Genomic DNA, 25,044 nt, shown 5'->3' on the forward strand with positions numbered 1-25,044 from the left:
AGTGAATTTACATCCTACATACCTTTTATCTTGTCGTGAAGTTCCGATCCATGAGATCGAAAGGCTTAAAGTTGGACTTAACTTTCAAAGTTAGCATGTTGGCAACACAGTCAGGAGATCGGGAAGACCTGGGTTTGAATCTCCGTTGGGCATTTCTGTGTGGATTTTGCATGTTTTCCCCGTGCATGCGTTGGTTTTCTCCGGGTACTTTGATTTCCTTCCACATTCCAAAAACATGCATGTTAGGTTAATTGGCGACTCTAAATTGTCCATAGGTATGAATGTGAGTGTGAATGGTTGTTTGTCTATATGTGCCCTGCGATTGGCTGGCGACCAGTCCAGGGTGTACCCCACCTCTCACCCGAAGTCAGCTGGGATAGGCTCCAGCATACCCCCGCGACCCTAATTAAAATAAGCGGCATAGAATATGGATGGATGGATTTAGTGTGTGCGGCTTATACACCGGAATTTACGGTAAATGGAGCGTTGGCGCTTTTTATAGGCGGAATGTTTCCTATTACGTGCATTCTTAGCTAAGTCTTTTTAGTTGTTTTTATATCGTTAGAACGTACAGAGAAGAGAAAGACATATATGATCATGTCACACATAAGGATTGTGCATGATGGGCAAAATAAAAAAAAAAAAAGTGCAGTTGATATATCATTCAAAGTCCTAACTGAAAAAATGGCATTTCCATTTCAAATAGTGTTAAACTTGTGATCATGCTTGTGATAAATGGCAATGAGACCATGTCTACTCATGAGTGTCAGAGACAACTTTTATTTTTAACTGGGTGTACACATCTCCTTTGCTCCTCGAGTAATCACTCTGCACAACAAGACCTCCATCACTTTATTACTACCATTATGGCTTTCGGAAAAACACCCAAAATAATCTGGGTTGTCTTTGCCACCCTTCCTAAACTTGAACACATTTGCATGTCAAACAGCAAAAACATCAAAGGAAAAAAAAAAAAAAAACATCCCTGTCGCTTTCATCAAGTCTCACAGTTTAATCGTTCACAGTCTCCTCTCTACATAAGCACAAGTCAAATCATCGTACCCTATTACCTTGGCTTTTTATTGATTACAGAAATATTGCTATGACTTTCATTAAAGAAACAGAAAAAGGACAGAATGTGAATACCTGTATCAAATGTATACACTTCTCTATATATACACACACAAAGTGAGCAATCATCTATGTACATGCTACATACTGCCACACACTGGGTAGAGGAGAAGTTCTGACAGGCACAGACCAAGGATTGCATCTAAGTCGAAGTCAAAGGGGTCCTAGGTCAGGGTCTGAGAAACACCACTCTCTACCCATAACCCATCTCACTGATACAGTACATGTTGAAGTGTTGGTTTACTGGTGTGTGAAACAGCTGTGTGCTTGGAGGTTTCTGGCAGCTTGAAATTGCACAAAACAACATTGTGTCAAGTCCTGCTAATTACTCGGTGACCTTTTTCTACAGACGAGTGCACAGCTATTACTGCAAGTTGTCATCTGGTCCCAAAGGATCACATCGAGTTGTTGTTGAACCATATTTTTATTTACATCATTTGGGGGGGGGGGTCAATGTGGCGTTTGTTGGGAAGATCATTAGCTCACGTGTCACGCAAACATTTCACTCATCTGGTGGTGAGACTTTTCCAGCTATTTCACATTCCAGCTGAAAACATGTTCCAATACACAAATATGCTTGGAGATGGCAAAAAGAGACACTTGATACGTCTTATTGGGGTCTAAATAACAGAGCGAGGAACGCAAAAGTCTGATACAAACAAAGGGGTTTCAGGCCAACATACTCTGCTCTAGAGGGATTTTCACACGAGTTCAGCCGCCACCTCGCAGCACCCAAAAAAATAAAAACAACACAAGCAATTAAGTCCTGAGGTCAAGGAATGTGCAACACGTTCCCAGCCAGTCGCCAACTATTACAGCGGGAGCACAGCAAAGACTGAGAACAGCATTCTTGGAATTACCATTGCTTCTGACAAGTAAAAAGTAGGATCTTATATACAAATAGGAATAAAATCAAGTGTAAAAATAGACAATGCACATGAAGCTAGGCTTGGAGAGGGGCTGAGGGATGTTGAATCATCTACTGGTGATCCAAAGAGGTAAAATTAGGTGCAAAGAGAACAGTTCAACAACAACGCCTGTAATATCACACACACAATAAATTGTGAGTCAAGGCAAAGGGGTATCTAAGGATAAGCAGGTGTGGACTTATACACTTTCTTTACCTCATTGTCCTTACAGGTTGCTTACTGGAGTGTTCTTTACACTGTCCGTGATTGTAGTGACCTTAACTGTAGTGTCTCAATTCAACCGTGAAGCCTTTCCTATCCTGTTTGATTAATTTATCCTTTTTTGGTATATCATTTGAGATTATTGATCACTCTAATAACCCAACTGTGACAGATGAGGTATCAACAGCTTCCCTGGCCTCTAGCAGACAATAAGGTGCTAAAACTCATCTCTGTAACTCCACTGACAACACACATTTCACTGTCAAGTAAAACTAAAGTGGTCGTGTTTGTGTGTATACATAAGAGACATGAAGCTAGAGAATGAGAGCGACTGTGTGCGCGTGCGTGCGTGTGTTGCAGATCATAAAAGGGCCATGATGAGGTTCAGTATTCTGAGTTTGGATTCAGGCTGAGGCATTTCATGAGACGATACAACAGCTCAGTCTCTTCATGTACAGCAACAATCCAACAGAGCGGGTAAGAGACTTAAGAGAGTGTGGAAGTTCGTTTGTAGTTCAAGCTCTGTTCCAACAGCCCACAACGCCCAACACTGCCCTCTTCTGGACAGCAACAGTAATAGCAGCAAGGAGAATCTTAAACTCTCCCACTTTCCTCTCCTCTCCTGTGGTCACACACATTTCTTGTCTTTTTTCTGTCTTCAGGGGAGAGAATTATTCTTGTATATATGAGTCAGTCAGTCCAACTTCTGTTCTCGTTTCTATGTGTATGCATGTGTGTTGTTTTTCTTCAAGTGAGAGTGTGTCGCTCCTTCAGTGTGCATGGAGTGGTCGGTGAATGGCAGGACTGCTCCACAAGTCACCTCCTCAGATTTGGGCCTATCCACCACCACTAAAACAGCACACTCTGCCTCCTGCCTTTCCCCTGAGCTGAGAGACAGAAACAAAAATGTTGGACAATCTTAAACACAAATTTCATTCCAAGGCCGTGATATAACATACACATTATATGACCAGGTAAACATTACACCAGTTGGTGAATATGCCTTTTATTCCCAAAGCATATCCTCAGGTGAGCTGGCTCAGAGGACAAGCCCTAAGATCTTGATTTATCTGTGTATGAGACAACTTTATCTTGGAATCATCTTTTTTTGGTTTGTAATCAATGGGTAACCACTGATAAGATTGAAACATAAATATAATGTAATGTTGGGAATAAAATTGTAGAAAATGTGAAATTAACATAAAAACAACATTTTAATGGACAAAATGGTTTTGTCTTGATGTTATTGCAAAATAAAAAGGTTACGTTTGTATTGTAACGTATTTTACTGAGGACACCCCTTGGTGCTGTAATATTTCCCCATGACTGTAAATGACAGTTGCGCCGCCTCCGATGGGTTGTGCTCAAAATGCTTTCGAAGACATGCTAGCATGCATGTAATACAGATATCCTCAAAGTTTTCATGAGTCAAAAGGTCACTTACAGTAGTTACTACTGTACAGTATGTCCCGACCGTGCCTCAGAGATGTTTTGGTTGCTGTCGGCCATGTCTTCACCAATCTTGCTCAAATTTTACAGATGTGCTTATCAATCCACTAAAGGTGTGTGCCACCATGTGGTGTACTTATTAGAAATAAAATAATAGCACAGGGAACACAGTAGGGGTGAATGTTTTTGCCAAATGTGTAAGAGTTACACCAGGGAGTGTCCTCATATTTTCGTATGAGTGTGTACTCACCAGTGTCAAACACTGCAACAAAACAAACCATCCATGCTAATAATAAGGACACACCACTTCAGGCCCTTACCTAGAGGCTCAACAAAAACTACATCTCTCACTGGAGAAACCTAAAGAGGACTGCAAATAAAAAAATCAAATGGCGTCCCATCATATTCCTGTCTTTTACCAATACAGGGCTGATCTTTTCTTCCCTGACAGAAAGACTGGGAGCAGGTTTGCTCTAAGAAAAAACAAAAGGACGGGATAAGTGGAAATTGAGATGATGCATGTGGGTGCAGGGCATGAAATGCAAGGAAAAAGTGGTGGCGCTGAGACAGAGGGGACAATATCGTAAAGCAGGGGTCACCAACACGTCGATGGTCGACTGGTCTATCTTTGAGACTTTGCCGGTCGATCGCGAGAATATTAGGAAAAAAATGTGTTATTACATCAGTGCCCTCCCGGAGAGTGACCAACGGGCACGCATTTTGACCACTGAACACGCCCATACTTCTCACTGCCTTCCAGGTACACAACACGCAAGCTCCCGCCAAGAGCCCAGTCCCTAAAACCGTCCGGAGGTATCACCACACGTACACCGGATCGCCTCGCCGCAAAAGCAAGTAGCGGTTAAGTGAGGGAGAGAGAGTGAGTGACAGAGCTCAGCGACGTGCCTGTGCACACATCAGTAGTTCCTGCATGTTAATATGCTTCAAAATCTGCCTTTGCTGCCTCTAAATTAAGGCACAAATATACAGTAACTCCATAGACGTGCACCTCCAAAAAATCTTTGAGCTGTGGCTGTTACGGTTGTGCGTGCGGTGGACCACAGAATGCGGAGGCAGGAGGAGCGAATCACAACTCTTTTAATGTTCGTACAACTCAGAGGTGGCCACAGGTGGCTAACAAAAAGCGCTGGGGTCCGCAGCTTGCGGTACCCCAGGAAAAAGTCACTAACACAAAATTCACAAATATATAGGATCTGGGACAACTGGAAAACCCCAGCTGTGGAGACGCTGACTCGGGAAGCGTAGACGAGGCAGACGAGCCACGAGCGAGCAGACTGGAATACAACAAAAAGAAACCAGCATCTCACAGCAGCCCCTACTCAGTCTTAAGTAGGGAATGGACCGATTAGGTGCAGGTGTGTCCAGCTGTCCCAGCTCCTGCCGCACGCCCAGCTGTAGGAGAAGGAGAGAGAGGGAGCACAACTGGGCGCAGCAAGAGGTGATCGTAACAGTGGCTCTATAGGGCTGCGTTGTGTTGACCAGTCTCTCTCTCTTCACCATCGCTCTTCCACGACACTGAGCCAACAAGCCGAGATGTAGCTTGGATTTGGTCTCAAGACGGTTGGTGACCACATTCATAAAGAGTACAAGGGAGTGCGTACACAAGTTCAAACAGGTAAGAATGGCATAAGGGACGAGAGAAGCATTATTATTAAGCATATATTATTATTTGACTTGAACCAACCGGAGACATACACAAAGCAGCATGACAACAAAGAGCAGAATGTGAAATGAAGAGAAGAAAAGTGGCAAGGTTACAGCGGAATAGAAAAATAATTTTAAAAAAAAGGATACAGACAGAATGAAAGAGACCGTATTTACCAGAATGGCAGCGACCACTCAGCCAGTGGAAGTAGAGGAGAGATTGTGACTCTGAGGCCTGGGATTGGCTGCTTCTCTCTGGAAGTACTGCGAGGGTGCAGAGCCTAGCTTATGGGCCATCGCTTTTTAGAGTTGGGAGTCGGGAATAAAGAAGTATGTGGAGTAGGGAGCACAAAGGAGACAGAAAGTATTTAGGAAAAGATGAACATTGAGATAGAGGAGCGAATGGGTGCAGAGAAAAAGAAGAGGACAGTTGTAAGGACAAGACAGCAGAGGCAGAAAGAGATACACAAACACACACTGAGACTGTGAATTATTGGTTTGTTGTGCATCTTCCTTGTAACAATATAGTATTTCGTTTAGCAGCTTGCTTATTCATTTTTTATGAGGAGTTGGTATTATTCCAATTATTTCTTGCTCATTAAATTGAAGTCATGAAAATACTACATTTTCTGTCACCATGGGCAAAAAAAAATATATTTTTGTCAAAGTTTACTACATTTACTACTAGCATATGCATGCTGAGAAACTTTAGCTCTGGTCTACATTGTGCAATTGGCATCCATTTAAAGCAGAAGAAGAAAAATCTGATTGACTTATACTAGCTGCTGTTAACATCACAGATAAGGGACCATGAAAGTGATAGACTAGGACAAAGTGCGCTGCACGAATGACCACACAGCGGCATGTATGACAAAACATAAAGCAAAGAGGAAGAAAGAGAGAAAGAGCAGGCCTATCCTCGTCATATTGCCACTCAGATGTCCTCACTGTCTGCCTATCTTTTCTAGCGTCCTATCGCAAGAGACTTACTTGACTCTGGGTAGACTGAGGATCTCTTCCCTGGGTCTTTCTGTAGCTGAATGCCTTTTACGGAGAAAATAGATGCAGCTGAAAACAAAACAAAAGAAGTGAGTCGGGGCAGTGTGAGCCGGTTTTGCTTGGAGTAGTTGACTCACTGTCAGCCAGCGTTTGAACCTGCTCGCCAAGAGTTCTGAAATATGCGTGTCGGAGAGCCTCCTCGGCCGATACTCGCTTTTTTGCCTCAAACTGGAATCAAAAAGAAACATAAAATGTGGGTTAGGAAGCAAAGTGTATGTTATTATATGAAATAAATCAATTATATAATAAATCAATAATTAATTGTGACTACCTGCAGAAGGAGTGAGAGCAAGTCATGCCCATCGTTGTCTATCCTGCATGCCAGCAAAGAACAGAGGGGAGGGGGTCACTGAGGTTGAATGCTGACCAAAGCTGCATTCCTGCAATCTCTACGGTGCAGGAACTACACACACTGGACACTTCATTAGGGACATCGGCACAATCTAACAGTTTCAGAACTCTATCAAAAATCTTGCCTTTACAAAGACAAAAATAATCCTACATATATACCTGGGTGCGTGGTTAACAAGCGGCTCTGCGTTGTATCGAGGGAAATTATACGTTTTAAACTCTTCACTGGTGCTGATGCCAGGCCAAGTGTCTTCTGTGGGGGTGCCTGGATGAGTCGACAGTTCAGTTTATTAGCCATTTGGTGGGGAACATAGGGTCTTCTGTCAAATACATGTATACTGGACATCATTAATAGCACCATTTATACCAAGGATTTATGTTAGCACCAGTGAAAATTTCCTTCATGGAATGCTCCATTTCTCACCGAGGATGCGGAATATGAGGTGCAGTTCGTCCTCCACAGTGGATCCAGGAAAGAGAGGCCTGCCTGTGATCATTTCATAAAAGATGCAGCCCACACCCCTGCATAGTGACAAACAATCAGCAGAATGAGTAGCACACACAAATCAGGTATTACTAAAGTGCACACAGTGCAAAAAGTACAGTGCTTCTATTGACCGTCAGCCATAATGTAATGTTACAACTGTGTTGTTTAACATTGTAACAATGTTAGAACTGTAATGTTAGATAACCTGAGAGAAAGTCATGTTGGTGGGCACAGACGAGATTACCAAGCACTTTCATGTCAATTATTTTGTCAATTTCATCCAAAGAGTGAGCAAACCACTCTGCTATTATATGTTACAGTGAGCAAATTAATGTCACAAAAACTTTCGATTTACAAAAAAAACTAACAGAAACCTGCACTACTATAATTCCAATTGTTATGAGTGTTGCTCACCACATATCTATGGGCGTAGAGTACTCAGTGGAGCCCAGAAGCACATCTGGAGGTCGGTACCATAATGTCACTACTTCATTTGAGTAGGTCTTTGTGGGGACAGACTTGGCCCGTGCCAAACCTTAATTAAAGAGGGAAAGGTAGCACACAACAGCAAAAATATTGGCTTAGTTAAATTAACAATACATAGGACAAAACTTAAACGCTCCAAAATACTGTCAACAGATGACATGCAAGTAGGTTTCTTAGGTAAAGTAAATACTGTAAATTGTCAGTAAATGTGTGAAATGTGCCCTTATGTACCCCGCCTGTCACACTAAATCAGTAGCTTCCCTGCAACCCTGAATATGATAAGTGGTACTGTACTATATGAATGGTTAAACCATGACTGGAGCATATCATAATTGACAGTCACCAACAGGGGGCAGAGTTGGGTGGACTGTCGCTTCAAACTGGGTTGCATTGTTTGGTCTGAGGAGGTATTTCAGGGGCACTAGTGGGGATATCTGCATCTCACAACTGTGTAATAATACAATGTTAACAGAAGAAAAAAAATGTAATATTTGAAGATTAAACTCTATATTATGTGATATTACAATTGCTTGTTTTGAAAGGCAAACAAATAAAATCATGCATTTATTCCGGAAGTAAATAACAGTCATCCCTCGCTATATTGCGGTTCGAAAATCGCTCCCTCACTCTATGACGGTTTTTCAAAAATTAATTAATTAATAAATGATTACTGTTTTGTGGTTGACTATGATCTATTATTAGTCAAAAAATATTGAAAGATATGGTATATGTAGATTTCGGGCCCGTATTCACAAAGGCTAAGGCTAAAAGTAGCATCATTCCATCTTAGAATTCCTTGGATTCTAAGATTTTTCTTAGGATTTTTACGTGCTAAGATAAAAGTTATTCACAAAGCGTCTTAGGCCTTAAGAGAACTCCTAAGGCGGCAAAATGTTAGGAGTGATGAGGAGGACTTTTAAGAAGCCTACGAGTGGCGTAACAGACAAGATGGCGGAAAAACGGAGACAAAGGACAGATATAAAGAGATAAAGGAGAGAATATAATGTGCAGTATATTTTTCTTCATTTTTCATGAAAAATACCCAAATACTACAATCTCTGTATATAACACCTGTGTATATAACATATTTATTTTCAATAACACTTTACTGTTGAATACCTTCAGTGCCTACATTTATTGTATTTTCTTACGTACTTGGTCATCTCATACTCACACATTTTATGTTATAGGTTTATTATGTATGGTTAATATGTTTATAGTAGTCCCACCCAGTGTAGTAACGCTATACCGCTTGAGATGACAGTCATCACAACATTGCGATACCTGGCCACAGGTAAAATGCAACAATGAAGCCGTGATGACTTGGGTCTGTCACGACCCTGTGGCAGCAGAGTGAGCAGCCAGACCACTAAGGCGCTTTCACAGCCTCACATCGTTAGCAATCACAGGAATGGCTGACAGCTGAGTCTGCATCCACCATTAATATCAAATCTATTAAGTAGCAAAATTACCAGCATGGACAGTAAACATCACAATAAGCATATCAAAATAATGAGCATGTGAATGAGGTACGTTCAAACATTTTGAAGCCGAGTCATAATTATTTTAAATTTATTTTTATCATCATGGCATAAAATTAATGTCACAATTATAGATATTCTTAATATAGTTCTAGTTATATGATCGGTTAATATTACTGTCCAGTCATTACAAGGAGCGCGGAATGCATTTTTTCCTGTCTTTTGGTGTATTTCCTCCTTTGGTGAATTTCCTCCTTTTTGGAACAACCAATCACAACCAATCTTAGAAGACTGTGTCATACCCAGCAATGGGGTCAACCACACCTCCTCACTAAGATAAAAAAATTCTGTCCACTCCTTGCTCAGAGTTGCCCTCAGAAAGTTAAGCTTAAGCTAAGATCCCGTGCAAGAAACTTTTAGGCTAAGTTAGCTTTCTGAGAAGACTCTGAGAAGCTTTGTGAATACGGGCCCAGGTCACTAGGAATCAGTAAAGTTCCACTGAGGAGACATGACATTAGATTACTGAGCCGCATGATTGAGTGAAAAAAGGTTCTCCTCTCATTCCGTATGGAGGTGGTAAGTTTTTGGTCTTGTCCTTCTTCCCCACTCTGTTTGAAACACTTTCTTAAGTTTATATTAGGTAAATTGGAGAGGCTAAATAATTAGCTCGGTAGCTTGCTATGCAAGCCGCAGTTGTCTTTTGTCCCTTCAGTAATCCCATAGCCTGTCGAATGTGAAAGAAAGAAAGAATACAGTGTAAAAGTGGCTATAGGGTGTTCTTTCATGTCTGCAGGGCTCTAATAATATAAAAAAAAACGTATTTAGAAAGTCATAAACAGGTTTTCTATGTTCTAACTAGGAAAATATGTATTAATATTGATTCCTACTTTGCGTATCGCAGTCGGGTCTGGAACCAATTAACTGCAATAAACAAGGGATTTTAACAAAACGACTGTTATTCTAGTATAACAGGGTTGTACCAAAGTCTGCCAGTTTCAGTTCTCCCTTTTCATTGATGAGTAGGTTCTGGGGTTTGAGGTCCCTGTGGAGGACCTTCCTTCGGTGGCAGTAAGCCAGACCTCGCAAAAGCTGGAATAAGAAGATCTGGAGAAGACATAGTAAGAATATGAAACGGATTCAGCTTTGGAGCTCTTCTCATCGCTGATCACATTAATTAGCATGACTTACCTTGACATTGTGTACACTCATTATGCTCCCACAGTCATCCATGTACTGCTTAAGATCTTTCTCCTAAAGAAACAGACATGATGCAGTATTAATATTTACATTACTGTAACACATAACATTAGTATAACACTGTGTGTATGCACACAGACTCACCAGATACTCAAACACGAGTGTCAGGCACTTGTCAGTGTGGATAATGTCATGGAGAGTGACAATATTGGCGTGCTTCAAGTCTTTCAGTAGAGACACTAGAAGGCAAAGACAGGAGAGAGAGTCAGTCAAACCCAAACAACAAACTCAGCTGTTAAAACAAACGTGCTGATGGTAGCCACAAACCTTCTCTGATGGCTGTGCACGGCGCGCCCTCCTCATGCTCCAGTCGGATCTCTTTCAGAGCCACCAAGTTGTCTGTTAACTTACTTCGCCCCTTAAAAACTGTAGCATAAGTTCCCTAGCAAGAAAAGTATATTACAGTATATATCCATAAGGGTCATTTATACAGTATGTACAGCACAGCTTATTCTGCAAAGTATTCTCAAACCATCTCACCTCTCCTAGTTTGTCCAGTTTGATGTACGTCTCAAGCTTCCCGAAACCAATTTCAGACTAAACAGAAAGATTGAAGGATATAATGAGCAACAGTACAGTGCAAGATCTCGATGGCAAGAAAACAGAAGACAGTGTGTAGCACTAGTGAAAGATTCACTGACTTGATAAATGTTAAAAACCTGTTAAAAACCTTAAAAAGTGTGGTCTTTTTTTCTTCTCCAACTACTAAATAAAGTGTCTTTTCTGATTTTAACCAATTAGACCTGAGCTGATTACAAATTGTCCTACAAATTATAGCAGATAATCAATATTATTGACAAAATGTTTTGAGACCATTTTTGCCATTAATTATATGCCGTAATAATGAGAGTACATCATATCAAAAGCTATAAACTTTAATTTCTCAAGAGTATTTAACAATGTATTTGGAATGTCGAGAGCTTTTAAATAAAATCGCAGAAGCAACTGTAATAGCTTTATTAACGTATTAATGATTTCTTATTAATGATATTTTTATGACACTCTTATTTTATTATCACTATTAAATAGGATGTGGGCCGCTCTTATTTTGAAGGCTGGAAGTATGATGTGTGTTGAAAATGTGTTTTGACGACGGCTAAGTGAGACAGCTATCTAGTGCCTCTGGAAGCCGTGGGTGTTGTCCCTATTTCACACACAACTTGCACAAAGTCAGCGGCCAACCTAAAACGCTGATTTACATTAACAAGCACAAAAGCACAACTCCTACAGCCTGAGTGGCGCGCGCGCACACACACACACACACACACACACACACACACACACACACATTAGCATGCTCCACTAAACCAAGCTAACCCAGCTAGCTTATACTGGTTATTGCTGTACGCAATAAGTGAGCTAAAGCTCACGTTCGGTGGCTAGTAAGAGTATCAAAGTTTTTTCGCCGACTTAGTCGATGTTTCCGGTTGCTGCCTAGACATGTTTATTTCAAGAGAGGGCTGGTTAGTGTTTGTGAGGACATGCCGCTGTGAATGAGCGGTCCGCTGGGGAAATATTTCCACACACTCGTCCCGTGCGAGCTCCCTGCACCATGAGAGAGCAGTCCGGGCACAGGGAGAAGGAACAACCGCTGTTGCTACGGAGCCGAATATCCACCTGCCAACGTGAAATTAACAGCGACGGATATCCAACGTCCAACATGAAACTAACTTCACCAATGTGCAGAGTGAACCCTCTTGTCATCCAGCCTTTGTGGTAAAGAGAGAGGACAGAGAGGAAAACAAACACGTATGCACATGTCAATTTATCGAGGCCAGCAAAATGACCGACTTTTTTTTAAGCATTCAATTAATCGATTTATCAATTACTGTGACAGGCCTACAAACAAAGCTCTTTTGATGCAGTGGACCAGGGCCCGTATTCACAAAGCATCCTAAGGCTAAAAATAGCCCTTAGTGACGTCACTCTTAGAAAAATCTTCGAATTCCTTGGATTCAAAGATGTTCCTTGGTAACATAAAAGTTATTCAAAAAGCGTCTTAGGCCTTGAGAGCTCCTAAGGCGGCAAACGGTTTGGAGTGGGGAGGAGGACTTTTAAGAAGCCTAAGAGTCAGCAATCACAGGAATGGCTGACTGCTGAGTCTGCGTCCACCATTAATATCAAATGCATTAAGTCGTAAAATGACTAGCATTAACAGTAAACATAGCAATAAGCATATCAATAAAATGGGCATGTGAATGAGGCACAAACATTTTGAAGATGAGTCCTAATTAATTTTGCAGAGTTTCATCATCAAATGAATGTCAAGATTATACATTTCTTAATTCAGCCCACGTTATCAGGGATCTGTTGAATTTTCCGTCCATTTATTACGAAGAGCACAAAAGACATTTTTTCTTTCTTTTTTGATCTTTCCAGCTTTTGTAACAACCAATCACAGCTCTTAGAAGACTGTCATACCAAGCAACGGGGTCAACCGCACCTCCTCACTAAGATAAAACTTTCTGTCCCCTCCTTGCTCAGAGTTTTCCTCAGTAACTTCCTTAATCACTCTTAAGCTAAGATTCCTGGCTAGGAATTTTTAGGCTAAGTCAGGAGCTTTCTGAGAGGACTCAGGTTTTACATGTGCACCAGTTAGTAAAACTAAAGATGCCTGATTGTGAATAAAGGCAGGTTATCCACTAACTTTTAGGCAACTACATTTTAAATCTTCTTTGCCCCCAGTACCACTGATTGTTGACATTTACACTGCGGGGTGTAAATAACAAGGCCCTAATTATGCTGTTTGTATGTACATATGTGTGTCTGTGCTAAAACATCATCTCAATCTCCGGTACACTCACAGTGTGTTGCTGGCCTGTTTCATCTTACACATTTCAAGATACACTCAGTGGAAGCATCTTTTTTTCATGGTAAGCTGATATAAGCATTAAAGCACATCATTTTTGGCTATGGGAAGTCACTATGACTAAGAATAACAACCTGGCACTAGCTTTTTAATTAGAATTAGAAGATATGTATAGGTGTTTATCATATCATATATCATATATACAGTATATGATATGATCATATCATTTTCTACAAGACTTTCCATCAATTCAAGAGGACATGCCAGTACAATTTATGCAGCCCCTGGCTTTGAGGTTATAAGTAATAGATGGATGCTGCTATGTGAAGCTGTGATAGCCACAGGCCTGCCAGTGTTTATCCCTCTCACTGTCACTTCCCCTCAACTGTGCGTCAGTCTCTGTCAGGGTCGTTTCAGCACGTGTGGATGCTAATACGAATGCCATGGCAACACCGGGACACGCTTGCCTTTGTGCAAGTGTTTGTCAGTGATGGGGGGACGGGTTTCCAGTGACCAAGTTAGTTGATGAAGCATGTGATCTCTTTAAACGCATGCCTAAAGCCAACTTCAAATGTAGCTCAACCAAAGGATGACACACTTACATACTGAAACATGTGTGTATAAGCATGCATGGATAGGTGTAGACTGTATTTTGCATAATTACTTAAACAATGATTCCTAGTTAGTTAGTTAGTTACTAATCTAATTGTGTATATGACACCATTAATTTAAAAGCCACAGTGAGTAAAACAGCAGAGGCTGCAAAGGTCAGACAAAGGGAAGACAATATTGGAGTTGCAGTTGCATTGTTATTGTCTTAGCTTTGTGTGCTATGTTTGTGTGTGTAGGGGTAGGGGCCTGCCACACAAACAACACAAAGGTGACTCATGCACCTTCACAAACAGTTGCAAAGTGGACCTACACCAGCCGCACCCCATAATGTAAATCAGTACCCTCCCACATTGGAGAATTGTCTCTGACATGGCTCATCTCCCTGAAGCAGACTCAAGCTGCTCTCTCAACCCATGTACTGTACCTGACCAGCTTTTTCTGTATTTGAGCGCACGTCTGTGTACATGGTACCTACCGCATACGTGCTTGACAGGTTCATTTCATTCCTGATACTCCAGTGGCAGCTTGGTGCGTGTTTTAGTGAAATTGAAGCAACCAAAAAAAAAAAAAAAAATAGTGGAATGTAATGAGTACTGGGAATATACTCCATTACCAGAGCATCACTTCATTTATATAAAGTTTTGCTTTGTGCAGCTGATAAAAATAAGAAAATGTAGTTGGCTCTGAGACGTGAGCAGCGATGTGGTGAGATAAAAATTGACACCTTCCTCTTCGGCCAGTCCTCACTGGACTGTTGTGAATAATTGATTATCAAAGGCAACAGACATGAAAGAAATGTGATACCGACCACCTTTGCTTGAATTACAGTGAAGAAAGATCAAATTATGGTTTAAAACATGCACATATGTTACTGGACACCTGATGCTTGCTCTCTGTTACGGTAACAAAGGACAGGCTCATTCAAAAGTCCATGGGCTATTACCATCTGTGTGCCTCTCATTTCTGGGCTTACATTTACTGATCACAAACGTGACAAGAGGAGTTCACTTGGCCTTTAATACCACCGTATTAGAGAAACATAGACTAATTGCACAAAACAAATAAACGCGTCTACAAAGACAATGTTATGTTTTAAATGAAGCTGTCAGAGTGGTATTAATTAAAATGTTAACTACGGTAATTATAGTTTGTAGTTTGCTGTGTGTATTTTAGAATCACCCAAGTGTTGAAGTCCAGCTTGAGTGAGTCGAGGTTAGCTTGATTCAAAACAACGTTGCATAACCAGATAAAAAGGTCAGATTGAAAGGTGCCAGACACATACGCAGTTTAAACAATACCACGGTCAAAGATATTCTGTTGGGACATAATCTGGTGATTCACGTCATTGCTATTGTTCAGAAACCTATTTAACCAATGTTTAATAAACAGAAAGGAGAGAAAGGGAGAAAGTCAGTGTTTTGCAAGTCTCAAGTCAAGTGTCAAGTAAAAACGTCCAAGTGCAAGTCATTTGTTGTCTTGCTGGAAGAGACATACTGTAACAATGGTCATGTTAGTTGACCACTTTGAATGGAGACACATTTTAATCAACACACTCACTGAAAATCTCAAGTACTTTCAAGTCTTCAGAATAGAGTCCAAGTCCATGTCAAGTCTTTGAATATATTGTCAGGCCGAGTCTAAAGTAATCAAAAATGTGACTTGAGTTACCCTTAAAAAGTGTGAAGAGGAAGCTAGAGTTTAGATTGTTATTATCGAGCCAACTGGTTTGACACTGTTGTTTGCCTTGATGCTAGCAGGAAACTCCAGTTGGGGTTGATCGTCACATTCTCTTTGGGGTTGATTGACATATACAGTGGAACCTCAGTTGGCGTCCACCCCGGTTAGCGTGTTTTTCAGTTTATGTAATGTAATTACGCAACAATTTTGCCTCAGTTTGTGTGCATTCTCCGATTAGTGTACAATATTGCGCGCATCTTGTCGTGTTATTAATACACTGCATTCTTAATATATTTTTTTTACCAGAACACATGCTACCTTGTTAGCACCCTATTAGCCAGATAACAAAATAGCAACCGGATGTCAGCTACGTCGCCCGTCTATGATGTCTTATCATCTTAGGCTTCTATCTCAAGTCAAATCATTTTTATCATCGCAACATTTTGAACAAGCCGTGCACGCTTTTATTTCGTCACCTCTGGACTACTGTAATGCCCTTTACTCTGGAATAAACCATAAATTACTCGCTCGCTTACAGTTAGTCCAGAACTCTGCAGCACGGCTTTTAACAGGAACCAAAAAGAGGGAGCATACTACCCCAATTTTAGCCTCCCTGCACTGGTTTCCTGTGCATTTTAGAATTGATTTTAAGATTTTATTGTTTGTTTTTAAGGTGTTGAATGGGCTGGCCCCTCAATCCATCTCGGACCTCATCCAAATTTACACTCCAGCGCGCACATTGAGGTCCGAAGGCCAGCTCCAACTGGTGGTGCCTAAGACCAGACTTAAGACCAGGGGAGACCGGGCCTTTTCTGTAGTCGGCCCAAAGCTGTGGAACACTCTTCCCCCCCTTATGTAAAAACAGCCCCCACAATTGAAAGCTTTAAGTCTCGTCTTAAAACCCACTTTTATTCTGTGGCTTTTAACTCGGCATGAGTCGTGCGGTCCTCTGTGTCTTTTATTCTTTTTTAGTTTTAATTGTTTTATTTATTTTAGTTTTTTAATTTAATTTACTTATTTATTTTTTACCTACTTCTTGGAATTTTTTGCTTTTATTGTTTCTACTTCCTGTTTAAATATTTTACTGTTGTACGTTTCTTTGTTTTTATTTATTGGATTTTTTAGTTTTTACTGAAGTGATTTTTATTTATTATTTACATTTACATTCCCTTATTTACTTATTATTTGTGGTTTTGCTAGTCTGTGCAGCACTTTGGAAACAGTGTTTATAAAATGTGCTATATAAATAAAGTGGATTGGATTGAATTGGATGTCCTCAGAGGTTGGCTCTCAAAAATGTTTCTCACCTTCTTTAACAAATTTTGGCACTGGCAACTTTCTTTGGCTCCACTTTGGGTTATTGAGGTGAGAAACACTATTGAATTCAATAAATAACTCTTGGCAAAACAGGAAGATGGTGTACGTGTGGTGTCTTGCTGCCACATTGTGTCTTTGGGAACAGTCACATCAAGAATCACGTCTTCAGTGAAGGTACAAGTAACCTTAAAGGTTCATTTATCCCTTTCATCATGTATTTGTATTTATATCCATTTCAAATTGTTTTCTTCATGTCAAACTATAATTGTAAAACTATAAAAACACGTTTTGTGTTAACATTTCAGAACTGGACTCAGGAGACCAAATGGGGGGGTAAGTTTCTGTTATTGGACTACAATGCTGACGGGGATGTCATACAACTTCATGCCAAAAAATCCGAACTATCCCTTTAATCTTCAATTGAACGTAGGAGTGACTATTGGATGATGTTTTGATGATGACCAATTCACATTTGAGTAAAAACTGTGCCAGCTCACCTAATTCTCCCCTACTATGTGATGCTACTGCTGACTACAGTTAGTTTGAGATGAAAACTACAGTATTACTCTTGTATTTTTACAACATACAATATTTATTTTCCTGAAGCTTATTTTTCTGCTTTCTTCAGCTCTGCATCTTCTCCCCTCTCACCCTTGTTCTGTGCCTCTCTTCAAGGTGTTCTGGTGTGCAACCCAAGTCAGGGTGACACATCTTCTGAATTATTGATCCACCTATTACATCAAGTAAGAACAGCAGCCTGAAATAAGTCAAAGTCGTACACAACTGGGCACTGCCTGCCACTCATGCCTCTGATGATGTAAAAGTGTCTCAAAGACACAAATACAGTATCAGTCTGTCACCTTCTTCTCATCCACTGTAAACCTCCCTTGTCCCCTCACAAAAGTCACATCAAAGATTCTTCCCTTTCATCTCAGCAAGGATGCTGCCAACTGTCTGCGTCAATAAAGCGCTTCAAGCAGGGAGCCAGAGGCCGGGCACTGGTCTTGCTTGATAATAATGGGAAAGTGGACGATGGAGGGGCAATCCTTTATACTTTCCCATAAAATATCAAGGGTGTATAAAAGGTGTAAAATGAAAAGTAGGATGATGTTAAGGTGAGAAAATGAATCTGTTCAGATATGAATGAAGAGAGGGGAGGACTATTTGTGTCTGAGGAGGTGCAACCCAAAAAAAAAAAAGCGCGTGAAAGAGCAGCATTAATTCAGTAGCAGCACAATGGAGCATAAAAGGATACTCTGCATATTCATGAATATTTTCCCATCTCTCCCCATCCTCCATCGCCTCTCTCACTGTGTAAAGCAACCCCCCCCTTACTCAGACCCCCATTCATACCCATAATGCTCTTGGCCTGGATACGTAACACAGAATCATTTATCCCCCTACTAAGCCATTGTTAACTGTAATCCAAAACTCAGTGGGCATTTAAAATTAAAATTAATTCATGTATGCGTATTTGCTTAATCAATTGTGTTTTAGAGAGACACAAATGTCTTATGCAATTAAATTACCTATATATCAAAACATCAAAAATCTAGCTGTGAATGTACCTGAGGAGATATTACACGGGCAGCAGACCAAAATAAGTTGCAGCTGCTTAGCACACATACAAACAGATGTAAACACACGCACACTACTGACCAATGAAGCGCGTCGTAGCCTGCGGCTCATGGGCTTGTCAAAGGGCGGGCTGTTCATGGCAAACTTCTCTAAGTAGCCCTCCGGTAGCCTGATATCAGCTGGGAGAGACAGACGTTTGTTTATGTCCTGAAACAGACAAGAGAAAAGACAGAGAGCATGTTGTGAGTGCACCACACGGCAATCACAAGATTATTCTATTTTTTACTCATATAGTGAATGAAAGGGGGGGATTGTGTGTAACGGGGAAAGGAACAACCATCCGTTTTCATGGATACACGATTCCATGTTATACAATATAGGATGGAAAGTACACAACATTTAACTTCTTTTCACTCAAAACTCAACTCTTCAACGCTTCATGATTACTTCATCATTTCAAGTACATGCATGTTATTTCTACGGGTGGGGAAAAATATATATATTTTGAAAATGCCTTTTGATATGCCTTTTGATATTTAAAATGTGAAATGTACACATACAACCTACAGTAACAGCTGAAAAGATTTGACACTTCCTGTGCTAAATTGATATAATACCTTATTTTTCCGTGTATTAGCAAAAGTGTACTGCCATATTAAATGAATTACCGTAAAATATCAGGATTTAAAAAAAAAAAAAACAACTAATTTTGATTATTTTTTTCTATTCCCTTATATTTCATTATTAATTTTTACTTAATTAATTTTCTTTGCTAATCTGCAGGAAGAAATCATATGATTCCATTGCCTCGTAGTGTCATGTGCAGTTTAAGCGCACACTTAAGTGACCAAATATTGGCTGGTGTCCAATGAAGAGCTAGATGTGGATTAGCATTTGCTGTCAATATGAACATTAGTTTAATTGTGCAGCCCCAATAATCAAAATTTTCATGTGATTTTATTTATCTATTTATACATTTATATTTATATTATTTATACATTTATACATTTGTGACTTCGTAATCTCATCCCATCAAAGTGAGTCGGTTATGATTTGTCAATCCATGCGTCGACCAACCAACTATTTTGTCTCCTTTACTGGAAAAACATTGTGGATTTTACAGCACAATTTCAGGACAGTACATGCAACTTCCCCTCCATGTTTCTGATGATCATTCACATCAACACTCATTCTATGTTAGCTGTGTTTGCAAGCACACATTGGTATGGAGCTCCTTACTGCTCAGTAATGTTGTCATGAAAGCCAGCAAAGTGAAAGCGACAGCTGAGCATAGAGCAGCCTCAAAACGGCCTTGGAAGGCAGCGAGCCTAGTGCATTGTGGTTGTTGTAGGATGCCATTTCTCTATTTTTTATTATCAGTTCTGATATGAAAAATGGATGTTCCTTTATTGTGGATGCTGCTTTAGAAATGAAATGCCTCTTTGCTATGTCAAGTAAATAGTTCGCTCCGCCAAGGAGAGAGATTTTCACACTATTTGTGTGTTTGTCTGTTAGCAGGATTATTGCTAATGTTAGGCTGGGTTTTGCATGACAATGGTATCACATATAGGACTCAGGAATCAGAGCACATGATTAAATTGCGGGAGGGCTGCGGAAAAGCACCAGGAACCAGAAACTTTCTTCACCACACTGAATTACAAAAAAATGTGTAATTGTAATAGGTCACAAACAAACCCGCATGAATAAAAATATGCTGACAATCTGAAAATCAGAAAAATTAGACAAACACACAACTAGCATTAGAGTATTAGGTGCTTTGCTGCAAGGACTGGATACTCTCTTCTTACAGCAGCTCAATCCAACCACTGCCACAGGTATCAGCTTTTATGAATGGCTGGTGAAAATTATGTGAACTGCTTTCATGTGCCGGTATTAAAGACCAGAGCAAGGATACTACATGAGACTCACTCCAGACTAATTTTCCAACTACATTTTTGGCAGGCTGACAAAGTTCCAGATGTCATCTGGAAGACATCTGCTTTGGTCTTTTTGCGGGTTTCCTCTCATCCTTGCTTTTCTATTCTGCTAAGTGTAGCAGACTTCTCCTCAAGTGCTGATTTGAAATTGGGGTCTCTTTAAATTAACCATACTGGATGAGCATTTCTATTACAGCTCAATTGTAGGTGAAAAAATGGGTCATGTTTGCATAATTTTAATTCACAGATACAGCACGAAAATACAGCAAATTCCTACTAATCGCCTCCAATGCTGTATACATGAAGGACATGTTCACTGGTGAGGTGCCGATCACACGTTGTTTCCATGGCAGCAGGGGCTGGCTGGCACAGTCCCAGCAACCCCCTGGTGTAAATGTGTGGGGACTCAGTGATATTACAGTATATATACAGTGTGTTTAAATGTGAACATGTGTGTGTGTGGGTCCACAGAAAAAACACAGAAGGGACAGTAGCCTTTGCTCACGGGCTAGCATAATTACAAGCATTATCAGTACAAGCACACGCCACAGTATGACCACACACCCTCAGCAAATACCGTGCACTCATATGCTACGACAACATCCGGCAATACTCGGCAGACTTTATCAGAACACAGAAAGAAAAACAAGCTGAAATGCATATGAATGACAGACTTTGACCTCGGTTTGAAGCATCAAAGAGTGCAATGAGAGCTAACCCTGCCACAAACACCACAGTGACATAAGCCTCCGTGATAATACCCTTTTTTAATGAATATACCCACTGATACAGTGGGCCAAGGCCACAGATCTTCAGACACTCGCCATATTTGATGTTAAATGGACACAAGCTCACAAAGACCAATGTTCATGCCCCTCTTACTCAATGGTATCAAGTGAAAACAGGTCCCCACGCAATCATGCGGGCGCCCATACTCACAATGCAGAACAACTCTAGTAGCTCCCTCATTGTCCTCCTTAAACGTGTCTTTCTATAATGCACTCACACACCCGGGTTTTGCCAAATGCACATCTCGCTGCTGCCACATGACTGCATGCACACAGCAAGCCAGAGTGAGACAGCGGTGCCACCCACATGCTCAGCGAGAGAGAGAGAGGGGGCAGGACAAAAAGAGTAGGCGAGGGAGGGAGCGAGCGAGTAGGAAGAGAGGAGAGAGGAATGGACAGATTCCTGAGAGGAGGAAGGCAGATGGGGGAAGGGGGACTGGAAGGGGCAAGCTGAGAGAAGACATTGTTTTTGTTCTCTTGGCGTCATCTCTCATTTTCCCCTTGCATTGTCTGCTTCAGATTCATCTAGCTCTCCCACTCTCATTATTTCACTAATTATTGCTATTTTCATAATTATTTCCCCCTTGTAAAATTTTCCCTCCCGGTCACTCTGCACTCTCCCTCCTGTCTCTCTCTGGTAAACATGGTCTGAATTAGTCCCTTCCAGTGTTCACAGCAGGCACAGGCAGTGGCATGTGTGTCCAGAGGCATTTCCCACAATACTGCTGTGCTCATCACTCTTCAGCTTCTTTAAACAGACACGCACAGACGCAGCATCTGACAACATGACATGAGTACAGATAAGTGGCAGTAAGGCAAGTAATCATATCTACAGCTTATAGGTACACGCTCATATACGGATGACTCACCATGAACAATCCTGTTTTAGGTGTTATGTTGTTGCTGGGAAATCTGTACACTCTGATGAGATGCCAAGACAAGAGCCATATTAAAATATTGCCTTTGAAGAAATGCCTATATGATGCTTCTGAATCAATCAATTATTCCATTAAGAGTTGGTCTGGGCTGCTTTGTTATCCCTGAATCTTGAATCTTCATCTTATCAAGACATTTTATACAATTACATGCATCCAAGTTTGTTTTGGGAAGGCCCTTTTCTCTCCCAGTTTGCACAGAACCTTGTTCTCAACCCCATTAAACACATTTGGGATGAACAAGAACAGGAATTGCGGGCCAAGACTTTAAATTGATACTGCTCTCACAGATCCATTGACTAAAGTATCCGAGGAATGTACTGTATGTATGAATATACGTATGTGGAACTGCATAAATACAACTAGAGTTTAACTCATTGGGCACAATGGCAGATGGAGCTTTATCTACTTTGCGCTTCCACATGAGGGGATGATGGCAATGTGGGCTGTGTACAGGCAGTCATTATGTAGTCTGTTTCATGAATCAACACAGTGGGGAGGCGGCACATCTGTGTCATAGCAAAACCTATGCATCTATTAAAACCAGAAGCGTGAACAGGAACGCTACCTCTGAATAAAGGAAAGCAACAGAGGTAGCAGCTTGGTTTTAGCAGATTTAGCATTTACACCATAATGAATAAAAACATGTATTTTCAATTTGTGCTATGCACAATTTTCAATCTTTTTCATAATAAATGTTCTTAAAATAACAATCCCATTTTAATAATGTTGTCCTTAATTGGCATACGAAGCATCTGAGAGGTGTATAATGACTGTACATAACCTCTGTGTGTCACAACAGGGCACCGTATACTAACTATTGACTGCACACAATACACTGCATCACACAGGGCAATGACCTATTTGTGTAATTGAACCCAGACATCTGCCAGGTGAAAGGAATAACTCTCCTGTGAGATCACTGTGTACAACACTGGGCTTCCTATACCTCATTAGAGATGCGCCGATGGTGGTTGTTCCTCATACGGACCCTGACAGGACTCTGGACCTCATCGGAAGATGTTCCGGAAGCCTGGTCGCTCTCTCCATCTGAACCCATTTTCACATTCTCATGAACGATACCTGTAATGGAGCAAGAAAAAAATAGAACTAAGTGTTCCATGTACTTTTACAATTGTAGTTCATTTCTTCCATGGCCTCTGTGGCAGTCATAGCATGGTTCAAAACCAACAGAAAATGGGAGTCTATCACCATTCCATGCTAGCCTGGTGAGTATAAATTGCCATTGGTAAGAGGAGGAGGTTAGAGATCGATATTACCCTGCATGCAATGGGAGCTTTCTCATCTCTGTCTGCTGGCTCACCCCCCTCCCCCACCCCCACTCCTGAATCCATCTGATTAATGAGTCACGGTGCAGCAGACAGGACCTCCTCCAGAGTAGAGTGTATTAGTAAAGTGTGTGTGTGTGTGTGTGTGTGTGTGTGCGTAGAGGAGGATCTCTCTTGAGGTTCAGTGCATGATGTCAGTGCTACTGGGATGTGTAACACATGCAGATTTGTACGAGTGCGTGTCTGTTTGTGCTGCAGAAAGCTGCTTTGGCTGAGGAAATACCAACCATTAAAGCTCACAGCACTACACCATGTGTTTACGTGTTTTAAACAAAGACCACTAGCTGGTGCTAGAGTGACATATAGGCTATACGAGGGAGGACGGTATCAGTGGAGATGTGAAGTGGTGTGGGGGAAAAATTATGGCAGCTACATAACAGCCATTAGATGGATTGATTGAAGGCCAGACAGCAAAAACTACAGTAATCATTATGGAGTGGGACAACACCACCTGAAGGGGACTTTAGGTCATTTGAGGGTCTTGGTCATGTACAGCATACAATAATACACATACATGTAATATATGTGGTTTTAGCCACACAGCTAGTAAAAAAGTGGAGAAAAACAAATTTGAAATTATTTTACCTCACTTAAATTACATTTATTTTCAAAATGTACTAACTTTCAAATAGATGGACAATAAAAAAAAAATAATAACAGTTTGTCATATTAGATGTGTTGAGCAAATAGTTTTTGTTTGTTGGTTTATTGCAAACAACTGCAAATGTATATTTTTGGCAAATAAATATAATTCGCAACATAAAGCCTTGAGTTAGTGCACTTGAACGTGTAGTGCAGCATGTTATGACACAACAAAAGCATTGTTTCTCCAGTGCGAGTCCAGAAAGCATTGCTTGTGTCCACTGGTCTGTGTTGACAAAAGCAGCTGATAATCATGAGGAAAAGCACCTCCAGTACATACTACTTCCTAGTTAGTTATTAATCTTTACAATTGTTGTACTCTTCTTCCGATATGCTAAAAGCCAGAGAAAGGATACACTTACAGAATTGAATTTCTTCAGAAAGCTGAGTAGCCAGTGTTAATATCAGGCATTATCCCTCATCACCTCGGTGGTGAAACACTAAACTCAAGTTAACTGACACCAGAGTGAGGGAAGATATTTATCCAGGATATCTATCTAATGACAGACACACACACACTACCACAGACTCACTAAAGGTAATAACGCTAAAAACACTTGACAGGCCTTGTACGTATGTGTATGCAAGTGTTGCATTGTGTTTGTGTTAGCAGCCAGGAGATGTGGGTCAATAAGATATGGTAATGGTAATGGTTTAATCTTATTTGAACATGCATACAAGTTACAATGGAATACATCACATAATTCAATTCACAGTTCCACATGTCCAAAAGGAGTAGGAAGACGCAAAGCTTATTTAATCCTACCCCCCATCCAGATAAGATACATTGTGGAAGGAAAATTCCAGCACTTGTGTCCAAAAACATTACAAAAGCCCCGTGTATGCATGCGTCCCACATGCACACAGCCTCTGTATTATTTTGTCATCACACAGCACATATTCA

General features: G+C 40.7%; 1 protein-coding gene across 7 annotated transcripts in view; it reads right to left on the reverse strand.

Moving 5' to 3' along the window:
- Window positions 1-760: 760 nt before the first annotated feature.
- Window positions 761-25,044, reverse strand: part of LOC129180478 (cyclin-dependent kinase 17-like) — a 50,879-nt gene continuing 26,595 nt past the window's right edge. For 4 of the 7 annotated variants that reach the window (XM_054775026.1, XM_054774993.1, XM_054775036.1 and 1 more), the window contains 15 exons: window positions 23,099-23,232; window positions 18,571-18,696; window positions 10,977-11,033; window positions 10,764-10,878; window positions 10,581-10,675; window positions 10,428-10,490; window positions 10,220-10,343; window positions 7,687-7,807; window positions 7,210-7,307; window positions 6,945-7,050; window positions 6,706-6,748; window positions 6,512-6,602; window positions 6,366-6,443; window positions 5,553-5,674; window positions 761-3,148 (listed from right to left, as the gene is read on the reverse strand). In XM_054775026.1, the coding sequence (XP_054631001.1) occupies window positions 5,571-5,674; window positions 6,366-6,443; window positions 6,512-6,602; window positions 6,706-6,748; window positions 6,945-7,050; window positions 7,210-7,307; window positions 7,687-7,807; window positions 10,220-10,343; window positions 10,428-10,490; window positions 10,581-10,675; window positions 10,764-10,878; window positions 10,977-11,033; window positions 18,571-18,696; window positions 23,099-23,232 (1,355 nt within the window). In that variant the 3' untranslated portion in view covers window positions 761-3,148; window positions 5,553-5,570. The other 3 variants (XM_054775011.1, XM_054775044.1, XM_054775003.1) reach the window with 2 other exon arrangements.

The sequence above is a fragment of the Dunckerocampus dactyliophorus genome, chromosome 1 (genome assembly GCF_027744805.1).
Source record: "Dunckerocampus dactyliophorus isolate RoL2022-P2 chromosome 1, RoL_Ddac_1.1, whole genome shotgun sequence".
Taxonomy (NCBI): Eukaryota; Metazoa; Chordata; class Actinopteri; order Syngnathiformes; family Syngnathidae; genus Dunckerocampus; species Dunckerocampus dactyliophorus.